General features: G+C 36.5%; 1 protein-coding gene and 1 pseudogene across 5 annotated transcripts in view; one reads left to right on the top strand and one right to left on the bottom strand.

The window, feature by feature from the left end:
- The window catches only part of KATNAL1 (katanin catalytic subunit A1 like 1), a 235,958-nt gene that overhangs the window by 130,393 nt on the left and 93,093 nt on the right, over positions 1-12,472 (top strand). For all 5 annotated transcript variants that reach the window (XM_027775674.1, XM_006158421.3, XM_006158420.3 and 2 more), the window contains one exon: positions 5,608-5,783. In XM_027775674.1, the coding sequence (XP_027631475.1) occupies positions 5,622-5,783 (162 nt within the window). In that variant the 5' untranslated portion in view covers positions 5,608-5,621. The remainder of the gene's footprint in view (positions 1-5,607; positions 5,784-12,472) is intronic.
- LOC102479091 (BAG family molecular chaperone regulator 5-like) lies at positions 9,547-11,140 on the bottom strand (annotated as a pseudogene).

Raw genomic sequence — 12,472 nt, 5'->3', positions numbered from 1 at the left:
AGCTTGAAAGCATATCAGGAAAATGGGCATGTAATATCAGGATCTTGGCGGGCAGGAGGATTGGAGGAGGGGGATTATTGCATGACTGAGCCTGTGGCATAGGCTTCTCTCTCTCTCTCGTGTACCCATGCACTCTATCATGAATTTAAAAAAAGATGTGTTTACATAAAAATAATAAAAATGGAAAGGTTTATAATCTATGTTCATGAGGGATATTGATATGTAATTTTATTACGTCTTTGGTTTGGGTATCAAGGTACTGTTGGTCTTAAAGTGTGTTATTTTATATATCCAATTAATATATTGACTATATTTTCACCTCTTCTATTTTCTGAGTTTGTTTAGAATGGATTTCCTTCCTTTCCCTTTCCTTCCTTTACCAGAAGGCACACATACTTGCCAGAGAGATAGAGAAAACATAATGACACTGCAATCTCTTCTCCATTTCTTCATCCTGTCAGGATTTGGGGCAGGCATATCTGCCCCGTGTGTTTTTCAAGCTCTCAGGTCCAGGACTCAAACCACAAAGTTGGCCCTGTGAGATCCTGTTCCGTCAACTACCAGGATATGAGGCTGGTTTGCCTTTCTTTCTTAAATACTTGATAGAATTCAGTAGTCTGGAGTGGGTTTTGTTTACTTTTGTGGGAAGGTTTTAAATAGAAATTGAGTTTCATTGATATAAAACTGTTTGATTATATATATCTGTATCTACAGGCTATAGTTACAGGACCTCTTGGGATACCAAAATATGCTCAAGCCCCTTAAATGAAATGGCATAGCATTTGTATATAGCCTATGCACATCCTTTTAAATCATCTCTAGATTACATGTGATCCTAATACAATGTAAATGCTATGTAATTAGCAGTTATATTATATTGGATTTTTGTTTGTATTATTTATTTATTATTTATTTTTCCTGAAATTTTTTTCAAATAATTATTTATTATTAATTTTATTTATTCATTTACTAATTTTATTTTGACCAGAGAGAGACACAGGGAGAGAGAGAAAGTGAGAAAGCAAGCCACCAGGTCCAGGACTTGAACCATGGTCAGCCATGTGGGAATGTCCAGCGCCTTAACCACCACGCCACCTGCTGGTCCCCATTCCTGAATATTTTTATCTGTAGTTGGTTGCTGATATGGAGGGCTGACTGTACTGTTTCTTCTTGGTATGTTGTAACCTTCATAGAATATGTCATTAAGCCTTCTTTTGGCTTTTAATGTTTCTCATATTTGTAGTTCATGGCGCTTCATTTCTGATTTTGATAATTTGTGTCCTTTCTCTCCCTTTCTTGATCAGTCTTACTAGAGTTTTACTCCTGTTAGCAATATTTTCTAAGAGCCTGTTTTGGGTACACTGAAGCTATAATTTTTCTTCTATTTCATTTATTTCTTCTCTTTATTCTTCTTTATGCTTCTCTTGGGTTTAATTCGCCCTCTCTGCACCCCCTCTAGATATTTAAGATAGTGGCTGAAAGTAGAAGCCAGCCGACTGCAATCTAGCGCTATATCAGCCAGGCACTTGTTCTTGAATGCCCCATGAACTAGTAATGATTTTTGCATTTTAAATGGTTGAAAGAAATCAAGAGAAGGATATCATTTTATAACATGGAAATGAATAAAGTCCAGGTTTCAGGCTCTATAAATAGTTTTATTGGCACACAATCATATTTAGTTGTTCACATATTGTCTGTGGTGGCTTACGTGCTAGAATTAGCAGAGTTGAGTAGTGACAGAGACCACGTGGCAGTCTCATTGCTTTGTACTACCCTAAGGAGTAGTACTGTAATTAGTGTTTCAAGTTATCATGAATATCACTGTACTGTGACATTTTTATTTATTGTCTGTGCATACTCATCATGTCAAACAAGAAAACAAGAAAAGGTGGAAAAAAATAGACTTGGAACTGTTACACTTTTAAATCACAGTGGAGTGTAGATTATTGAATTAGATGACAGCATGTGTTTATTATGTTATGACACTATAGCAGTGTGAAAGAAATAACAATATTCATTGATAGTACCAGACTAGGCACTCATTACAATATGACCCACAGGAAAGTAATAGTTGGAAAAATTAGAAATCTTAAAAGAGGAATATATTATTCCAATAGAATTTTCTCATGTAATTGAAAAATTAAAATGAGGCAGCACCCAGAGTAAATTACTCAGTGGCTTGTATTTTAGCCAAGTAAGGGAGTCAATAGTGATTCAACTAAACAATGTTTGATTACAGCAGACTCAGAATCATGTCTGGAGAAAATAAACTTATTTAGGACATTAGCTTTTTGGCAAGAACAATTGCTCAAAGAGTTGAGGATATTAATAGTCAATTAAAAAATAAGGCAAAGGATTTTGAGTGGTTTTCCTTGGCTCTTGATTAGTTGACAGATGTCACTAATACTGCTCAGTTGTTGTTTGAGAAGTTAATTCAAAGTTTGAAGTTATCAGAGAATTAGTCTTAATAAATAGTATGTGTGGGAAAGCTGCAGTCAAGAAAAAAGTGTCTTTTAGAAGTTGAGAAGGCATTAATTCCTTACAACCTGAAGAGTAGTCTGCTAAGATGTGTTATAACTAATGTTGATATGAATTTGTGTTGAAGAGAAAAGAATTCAGGAGGGTGTATTTATAAAGCTGTCAAAATACAGGATATTTAAAGTCTATGGTTATTTATTTTTTAGCAGGTATATTGTAGAAAGTATTTGGACTTATCATGTGATATGGAATCAGTGATGTCAACATTTGCTCTTGTAGACTTAGTCATTGTTCCATTAGTTTTTGTCAGAAATAGATGAATATCTTCACTGCTCTAGCACACAGCAGTTTCATGGTTTTGTGGTAGTAAGGTTTTACTGCAAACTTCTGAATTTAGGGTTGAGAGTGAAATTTTTCTGAATGAGATTAACAGCCAGTGTTATTGAACACTGAGTGGCTTTGAAAATTAGTTTTTGCTGCAAATTTATTGTTTCTTAATGGATTTAGCCTTAAATGCAAGACACAATAGTGCTTACATAAAAACAAATACTATGGTAAAATTATTTCAGCGCCAGCTAATGTTTGAGTCATACTATTGAGCTGTTGATGGAGCTTTCCATGCTGTCAAAAGTTGTAACAAAGAAGTGAGACCTCCATTCTCACCCAGAATTTCAGCATATATATTTTCTGAGCTATAACTCTAGCTATTGTTTTTCAGACTTTGATGGAAGTGCAGTGGAAACTTCTATATCAGAAAATCCATTAAACTTGTGTACTGGAAGCACTTCCACCTAACCTTTAATTGGAAGTGATTAATCTGGGATGTAATAACATGCTAAAAGGCAAATACTAAGAGAACAACTAATTCTTTAAATGCCTCCCAAACTAATTCTTTAAATACCTCCCAAACAAATTAATATGTTGAATTGAAATCATATGCTAGTGATATGATATCAGTATATGGCAGTACCTAATTGGCACTTACTGAAAAAAGTATTTCAAAGATAAAAATAAGTAAAATCTTATTAAAGATCAGCACTAATAACATGAACATTTGTAATTGGTTTGATGACATGAAACACTAACTTTGAATACCATTCATGTAGCCTTGGAAAGAATTCCATTGTTACTCATTAGTAAACCTATCTTACAAAAATTTGTGCTTCTATCATTACTGTACTATAACATCTTGAGTTCCATCAATAAATATCATGGGACATTTTGTCTCATTATGTAAGTACTTATATAATATTCTCCATTTTGCTCATTAGCTCTCAAAGCCTGAGATATTTACTGTGTGGCTGTTAAAAGGAAAAGTTTGCTAACCCTTACTTTACATCAAGATATTTTTATCCTGCATAGCTGTGTACTTGCACTTATTGCAGCATTAAAGTCACAGTGATGTTAAAAGAAAAACATTTATGGAGCCACTTTGTTTCTGCTGGATTTATTACTTGTAGTTTATTCACTGAATAAGATCTTACTGTTTTGTTTTAATGTTCTAAATTTGAAAGAGAGACTTTCTGGGTCCAGCAGTTGGCGTGGTGGTTGGGGTGCTGTGCTGGACTCCCATGTGACTGACAGCAGTTTGACTCCTGGACCCCATGACTTGAAACTCACTCTGGGCATGTGTGCGTGTGGGGTGTGTGTGTGTGTGTGTGTGTGTGCGTGTGTGTGCCCAAAATCCCTAGGTGATTTCTCACTTTGGGGGATTATGGAGTGGCCATCCCTCCTGGGGGGTGATTTCTCACTTTCTTTCTTTCTGTGACTCTGTTGAGCGTACACACCTATAGTAGAAATGTCTAAAAAAAGAGAGTGAGGCTTTTCATGGTTGTCCAGTGTTCTCTGGCTAGATTTACTGAAAACTGAACTTTCTCACCACGTAAAAGTAGTGTACTGGTTGCAGTGTAATTCTTAAGCAATATGATGCCTTTAAGAAGTATATCCTGGAATAAGGGGAAAATAATATGCTGAAACACATAAAGGGAAAAGCTTTTTTTAAAGAATGTACTGAAGTCAGTTGAATTAGCTAGAACTAGTTATGGTTAATTCTGGGGAATTTTTGAGCCTCTTAATGATAAGAGATTCAGAGTCAGGGAGGAAGAGTCAAACTACTCAAGCCAAGTTTGATTCTCTCAGAAAGGAATAGAGAAGCATTTTGATTTTTCTACTAAGTGTATTCATTGGTTTTAGTATTCTGTAAACACTAAATGTAGGTCAATTTGATCTCTTTCCCAGGACATAACTCTTCTCTATCTCTGGACTTCCTATTGTGGTCTTGAGAGGGAAAAAATGTTTGCCTAGAAGCCTTGGATGATTCTAGGAGACTTTTGGAAAGCCTGGAGGGAAAGCCAGACTTGCTGGACTTGAGAACTTTGGTGGAAATCAGAGGTTCAGAGGACATTCTTTCTAGCTTCCTGTAGAAGGGGAAAGAAAGATTAACAGTATTTACTTGCTTAGCCAAAAAGCTATTAGAGAATGACAGGGATAATAGAAGATTACAAGTTGAAGAGCAGAAAGGGTTCAGATGGTTTAATTCATAGTTTTTGCTTAGGTTAAGTTGTATGGAAGCAATTAAAGGCATGTAAGTAATGCATGGACAGCTATAGACTATTCCTTGTAAATGTTTTCTGTAAATATGACTTTATTTTAGGGGCCACAAAGTTTAATTAGAACTCATTTCTACAGTTTTAACTGCCATCAGTGGAAAGTACAAATTCATATGTTTATATGATAGCATATAATTATTTCCATGTAGTCAAGAATAAGTTGAATAATACAAAAAGCATGGACATATTTATTATCATTTCAGCTTGTGGTAATTATAAATGAGCAAGGAAAACTAGTGTCCAATTTATGTACCCGTATATACATCAGTAGTTCAGAGCTGTGTAACTTCTCTCCCTAGTATCACCTTAGGTATCCTTCTGTGATTCCTGTTTTTTTTTTACATTTCTAAAATTGGAAACTTTGTTCAGTATTGTAAGTTGCATTCAAATAACCTCAAAGAATGAAAGATAACTATTTTGAATTTTAAAGTAGTTTTAAACATATATTTTAAAGAATAATAAAAATGTTTTAAAATTGATGCTGAAAACTTTTTAAAAAGTCATTCTGTTTTATGTTTAGGTTTCTAAAAGAAGATGAACTTGGCTGAGATTTGTGACAATGCAAAGAAAGGAAGAGAATATGCACTTCTTGGGAATTATGATTCATCAATGGTATATTACCAGGGAGTGATACAGCAGATTCAGAGACATTGCCAGTCAGTCAGGGACCCAGCAATCAAAGGCAAATGGCAGCAGGTAAGATTGCATTGAAATATTTGATGAATGAGGGCAGCAATAGTCTATCGTTGAGTTGGATATATATTTGTGGGAGTATAATGTGGTATTTCAGTACAAGTATATGAGGTGTGATGATTAAAATCAGGATAGTTAGCATTTTTCATCATCTCAACTATTTGTCATTACTTATGTTGAGAACATTCAGAATTCCCTTTCAGTTACTTTGAGATACACAGCAGATTATTGTCATCTATATTTTCCCTACTACATTTTACAACACTAAAAATTGTTGCTCCTAGCTATCTTCATTCTACTTCTGTTAATCAATATTTTTCTATTCTCCCATTCTTCCAAGGTATCTCTAGCAATCATTCCTCATCCCTCTACCTCAATGAGACATTTTTTTTTTTGACATATGAAGAAGAACATTGTGATATTTCTCTTTGCGTGTCTGGCTTGTTTCACTTAACATTATATAATCCATGCTCATTCACTTAATGCCAAGCGACAGGATTTTTTCCTTTTTAGTGACTGAATAGTATTCCATTTTCTTTATTCAGTGTTCTGTTGAAGGATACTTAGGTAGATTCCATATCTTGGCTATTACGAACAGTGGTGCAATAAACACTGGGGTGTAGATACCTTTACAACATACCGATTTCCTTCTCCCTTTCTTCATACACAAATACATGCACGTGTGCCCACACACACATACACACACCTACCTACTAGTGGGATTTCTGGATCATGTGAAAATTCTGTTTTTTAGTTCTTTTGAGGACTGTTAATAACATTTTCAGGAATGGTCATACTAATTTACATTCCTGTAAGAGTGCCTTTTTCTGCACATCCTTGTTGGCATTTGTTGTCTTTTTGTTAATAGCTATTCTTTTGGTAATGAAATTATATCCTTGTTTGATTTGCATTTCTATAATGATTAGTGATGCTGAGCCTGCCTGCCTGCCTGCCTTCCTTCCTTCCTTCCTTTCTTTTTTTCTTTCTTTCGAAAGATTCTTGCCATAGGGCCTGTGTGCTGTTTGTAGAGACAAAGAGATAGAAAGTGAGAAACCACCCCCAGGGGAGATGGGTACACCACAGTCCTTTCTCTTTTTGGAATTTTGGGTACACGCACATGCACCTGACATGAGTTTTAAGCTGTGGATCTGGGACTTGAACCGTGATTGACCATGTGGGAGTCCAGCGCTTTAACCACTACACCACGTGCTGGCCCTGATGGTGATTAGCATTGTCAGTGTTTCTTGGCCATTTGTATTTTTTTTTTTTTTAGAACTGTTTGTTTAGTCATTATGCCCATTTTAAAATCAGGTTATTATGTTTTTGCTGCTGAGCCATTTAAGTTCCTTGTATATTTGAGTTAGTAATCAACTTGTTATATGGGTAGTATGCAATTATTTCTCCCATTCTGTGAGTTGTTTCCCCATTTTTTTACTTGTCTGCAGAAACTTTTTAGTTCAGTGTATTCTCATTTGTCTTTTATTGCTTTGTTGCCTGTGCTTTTGACATTTTATTTATGAACTCTGCCCATAGCAATGTCCTGAAGTGTTTTCTCTATGTTTTCTTTTAGTAGCTTCCTTATTTCAGGTTTTATGTTTATGTCTTTAATCTATTTTGAGTTGATTTTTGTGTAAGGGGAGAGATATTGATCTGGCTTCATTTTTCTGCATATAGCTGTTTAGTTTTTCCAGCACCGTTTTTGAAGAGACTGTCTTTCTCCCAATGGATGTCCTTGCACTTTGGTTGAAAATCAACTGGCTTTTTATATTTGGATTTAAATCTTGGTCTCTATTCTGTTCCATTGGTCTTTGTGTCTATTTTTCTGCAAGTTCCATGCTAGTTTTGTTACTAAGGCTTTAGGCTATATTTGGAAATCTGGTAGTATGATGCCTTTAGCTCCATTTTTTTTGTTGTTGTTCAGCATTTCTTTGGATAGTCAGGGTCTTTGCGATTCCATCCAAATTTCATGATTGTTTTTGCTCTTTATGGGGAAAATGTCATTGGTATCTTGATTGCTATTGCATTGAATCTGTAGATTACTTTCAGTAGTGTAGATATTTTACATTACCGATTCTTCCAATCCATGAACATGAGATGTCTTTTCTTTTTTCTTTCTTTTTTTAATGTCTTTTTCAATTTTTTCATCAGTGGATTAAAGTTTTCATCATACAGATCTTTCACCTCCTTGGTTAATAAAAATCTACCAGTTTTCATATGTTGATTTTGTATCTTGCAACTTTATTGACTTTGTATATCAGTTTTAAAAGTTTTCTTTATGTGTGTGTGTGTGTGTGTGTATGTGTGTGTGTGTGGACTCTTTAGAGTTTTCTATATAAAGATCATGTCATTTATACATAGGAGCAATTCAGATGCCCTTTATTTCTCCTGCCTTTTTGCTATGCCTTTTTGCTATGGCTGGGATTTACAGTACTTTATTGAGTAAGAGTGGTGAAAGTAGGCATTCTTCTTTTGTTCCAGTTCTTAGAGAGAAGACTTTCAGCTTTTGACTGTTCTGTGCTGTATTAACTGTGGGTTTGAATTTGTCTTCTATGGCCTTTACTTTGTTGAGGTACATTCCATCTATCCCTAATTTGTTGAGTATTTCTATCATGAAGGGATGTTGTATTTGATCAAATGCTTTTTCCTCATTTATTGAGATGAGAGTATGGTTTCTTTATTTTGTGTCTATTCAATAGTATATCACATTTGGGAATTTGCATATGTTGAGCCATCCTTCATCTCTAGGGTAAAACCCATTTGGTCATGGTGTATTATCTTTGTAATGTGCTTTGTGAGTCTATTTGTTAGTATTTTGTTGAGAATTTTTGCATCTGTGTTCATTTAGTTATATTGAACTGTAGTTTTCTTTTTTTATGTCTTTGTCTGGTTTTGGTATCAGGGTGATGCTAGTCTTGTAGCATGAGTTTTGGATATTTTCTTCTACTGCATTTTTTCAAATTGTTTAAGGATAATTGATACTAGTTCTTCTTATAAGTTTTGTATAATTCAGCAGTGAAACAATCTGGCCCTCTTTTGCAAGGAGAGACTTTTTTTTGTTTTGTTTTGTTTTAATTTACTAGAGGGTATGTGTACTAGCTAGAGAGAGGGAGAGGGAGGGAGGGAGGGAGGGAAAGTGAGAAAGCAAGCCGCATAGTCGGGGACTTGGAGAAAGAGAAAGCACCCCCAGTAGGCATGATCATACTGCAATCCCTTCTCCTTCAACTCAAAGTCCTTTTTGAATTTTAAGCATACCTGCACATGTGCTCAGCATGTTTTTCAAGCTGATGGGTCTAGGACTTGAACTGCTTAGTCAGCTATATGGGATCCAGCCTCCTATGTGGGACCACTGCACCACTGGCTGTCCCCTTTTCTTCTTTTATTGTCCATGATTGTGGTTTGATGATTTGTTGTGACAGCTTGATTCTTTTCTGTTCCTCATTTGTGTATATAGTATTTGTAGTTTCACAATTTTATTTTACTTTTTTATGTTGGTAGTTACTTCCCTTTTGCTCCCAGATGTGGAGCCCCTTTAAAGATTTCTTTTTGTTTCTGAATGGAAAAGTTTGTGTGCTATAATGATACTTGTTTTGCAACACCAAAAGCAGCAGAGATAGTGAATATAATTTGCTTAAATTTTACATACTGAGATTGAAATATGCATGTATAAATCACATTCAGACCCAACGAACTGAAAATTCTCTATAAATACATAGAAGTATATATAAAATGCAAAACAAGCAATATCGAACGTGAGCTCTCTGGTATTTTAGTACTCCCATTCATTGAATTTCAAGTCCAGATAGCTGAGAATATGATGGGCAAGCTTCACTGCCTATTTCCTGGCAGCCTTGCACTTCTCTTCTTCCCATGAGACCACAGTGTCTAGGGCTAGCAGCTACTTAGTCAGCAGCTTATCCAGCCTATGCAGTTCTTAATCAGTGTGATTTCCGTCAAACTGATTAAGTTCCGAAAGAACTTCTTGCATCTCTTGACAGGTTTCCCAGAATGTTTCAGACTGCTTTGTGTCTCTGTGTGTGTATGGGGGAGTTGCTCCTCGCAGGCGAACACCTTTCTTTTCTCCAGGGCTTCCTTCAAGTCAGTGTTAGTGATTAGGGTCTGCACTTCAATCATGGACCTTGTTTGGTCTTCCTGGATACAGGGTTTTTGTTTTGTTTTGTTTTGAGACTTATATCACCCAACTGTCTGATTAAACCCTGCAATTCTGTTTTGGAGCTAAGGTACAATTCAAGAGGATTTTATGCTTTGAGAAGTTCATTTTTAGTTTTTCTCATTCTCTTGATAACCTTCTCTATACTTAAAATGGAGTGATTCTGTCTCAGGTCAAATACATAAGCAATGTCTGCTTCCTCTTCTAAATCCAAATACTTGAATAATTAGTTGATGTCTTTGACTACTTCCCTCTGATAAGTTCTTTTTTCCCCTGAAGAATTATTCTTTATTTTGTTTTATTTAATTAATTAACTAATTAATTAATTAAAATTTGACCAGAGAGGGACAGAGAGAGAGAAAGTGAGAAAGCAAGCCACCAGGTCTGGGACTCGAACTGCAGTCAACCATGTGGGGAGTCTAGTGCTCTTAACTTCCACGTTACCTGCCAGCCCCCGCTCTGTTAATTTCTGATTTCTACACACATTCAAAGCATCCTGATCAGTAGTCAGTCCTGACAGCACACACGACAGGTGCCTGTAAGTCTCATTACCGTTCACAGCCATAAGAAGTATAGTCAGTGTGCCTCTGGCTTTGTTCACGTCACACATCACAGAGTTGATCTTGGCCATGGAAGGGTGCACATCCTCGGAGAGTGGCAGGGAAGGTTGCCTCTTGGAGCAATCTTTGATAATCTCTACCATGGCGTAGACTTTGATTAAGGTGTAATACTGCACTTTCCACAAGGAGATCTTCCCTCCCATTTTGATATGTGTCAGTCTCAGGATGATCCCCTGGTTGCCTTCTTCAAACTCATCAGTTACACAGCTGTCTCCGCTGGAGAACAGCACGATCTTCTCTTTCCTGAGGGCTCCTTAAAAATGTTCTGGATTTTGAGCCGGTATGGGTGGTTTGCATTCTGCTTCTAGTTTTTGAGGAGGCATTCTGTCTCTTTGGCTGCCCTCTTGTAGCTTGCTGGATATCCCCTTTCCTCTCAGTATCTACAGAGTCTGTTTCAAGTACTTGTTTCATTAGTTGTTTCATTTCATTTTCATTAGTTGTTTCTCCGGCTTCTTATAATTCTTGTCATCTGACAGACCACTGAAGCTGATCACCTGCTGTTCTATACTCTTCATTTCCTTCTGGATCTCCTGAAGCCTACTGAAAGAAGGATGTTAGTTTCCCATAGCCATACTTTTATTGTGTTTAGTTTCACAAGCCCCGTCCTACCTGCATCATCTCCCTTTAAAGGTTTCTTATGAGGTCAGTCTAGGGAAGATAAATCCCTTAAGTATTTTCTTCCAAGACTTTATTTTTCCTTTTATTCTGAAGGACAGGCTTGCTGAGTGTAGTATTCTTTGTTGGCAATTTCTTTTCTTAGTACTTTGAGTATCTCATCTCATTCTCTTTGGGCCTCCACAGTTTCTGCTGAGAAATCTGCTGTTGGTTGGATGGGAATTCTATTATAGTTCTCTTGCTACTTATAAGATTCCCTGTCTTTTACTCTTGACATTTTAATTATATCACATTAATATTAGTTACACTGAGGGCTTATTTGAGTTAAATCTCTTTGGAGATTTTTGAGCTTCCTATGTCTGGGTGTCCATATCTCTTCCAGTACCTGGGATGTTTTTAGTTATTTTATTTTATTTTTGGAGGAGTTTTCACTATAGGGCATGTGCGCTTACCAGAAAGGTAGAGACAGAGAGACAGAAAGCGAGAATCACCCTCCTGAGGGATGGCCACACCACAATCCGTTCTTCTCCATTTTCCTCTCAGGATCTTGGGCATGCACGCACACACGCCTGGCGTGAGTTTAAGGCACTGAGTCCAGGACTCGAACCGTAGTTGACTACATGGGAGTCTAGCGACATAGCCATTACGCTAACTGCTGGTCCCATTTTTGGTTATTTTATTAAATAAATTTTAGTTTCTGGGGCTTGCAGGTGATATGGTGGTTATGGCACTGGATTCCCACATGGCCCATTGCAGTTCAAGTTCTGGACCCAGTGGCTTGAAAATCATGCTGTGCACGTGGGCATGCATGCCAAAAGTCCCAAGAGGAAAATGGGAGAGAAGGTATTGCAGTGTGGCCATCTGCCATAGGGAGTGATTTTTTGCTTTCCCTTCCAGTGTCTCTGTTTCTCTCTGGTGAGTGCATCTGCCCTTTGGCAAAACCCTTTTAAAATTTTTTTTTTCAGTTCCTCTCTTTGTTCCTGCTGCTTCTTGAATTCCCATGGAGAGAATATTTGTTTGCTTTTTGGTATCCCATTAAGTCCTTTTGACTGTATTTATTCTTTTTCTTTTTTCTTTTTCTTTTTCCCCCTAATTTTTTCACTGACTGAATGTTTTTCAAAGATTTATCTTCCAGATCTCAGATTCTTTCTTCAGTTTGGTCTAATCTGCTGTTGAAGCTCTCTACTGTACTTGCAATTTTTAACTTATTGAATGTTTCAGTTAGAGAATTTCTGTTTGGTTCTTATGATTTCTGTTCTGTGTTTTATTTCTTACTTTGGTCTTGTATT

This window comes from Tupaia chinensis, unplaced genomic scaffold, assembly GCF_000334495.1.
Source record: "Tupaia chinensis unplaced genomic scaffold, TupChi_1.0 Scaffold000597_1, whole genome shotgun sequence".
Classification (NCBI taxonomy): domain Eukaryota; kingdom Metazoa; phylum Chordata; class Mammalia; order Scandentia; family Tupaiidae; genus Tupaia; species Tupaia belangeri.
This window is presented reverse-complemented; position numbering and strand designations above follow the sequence as displayed.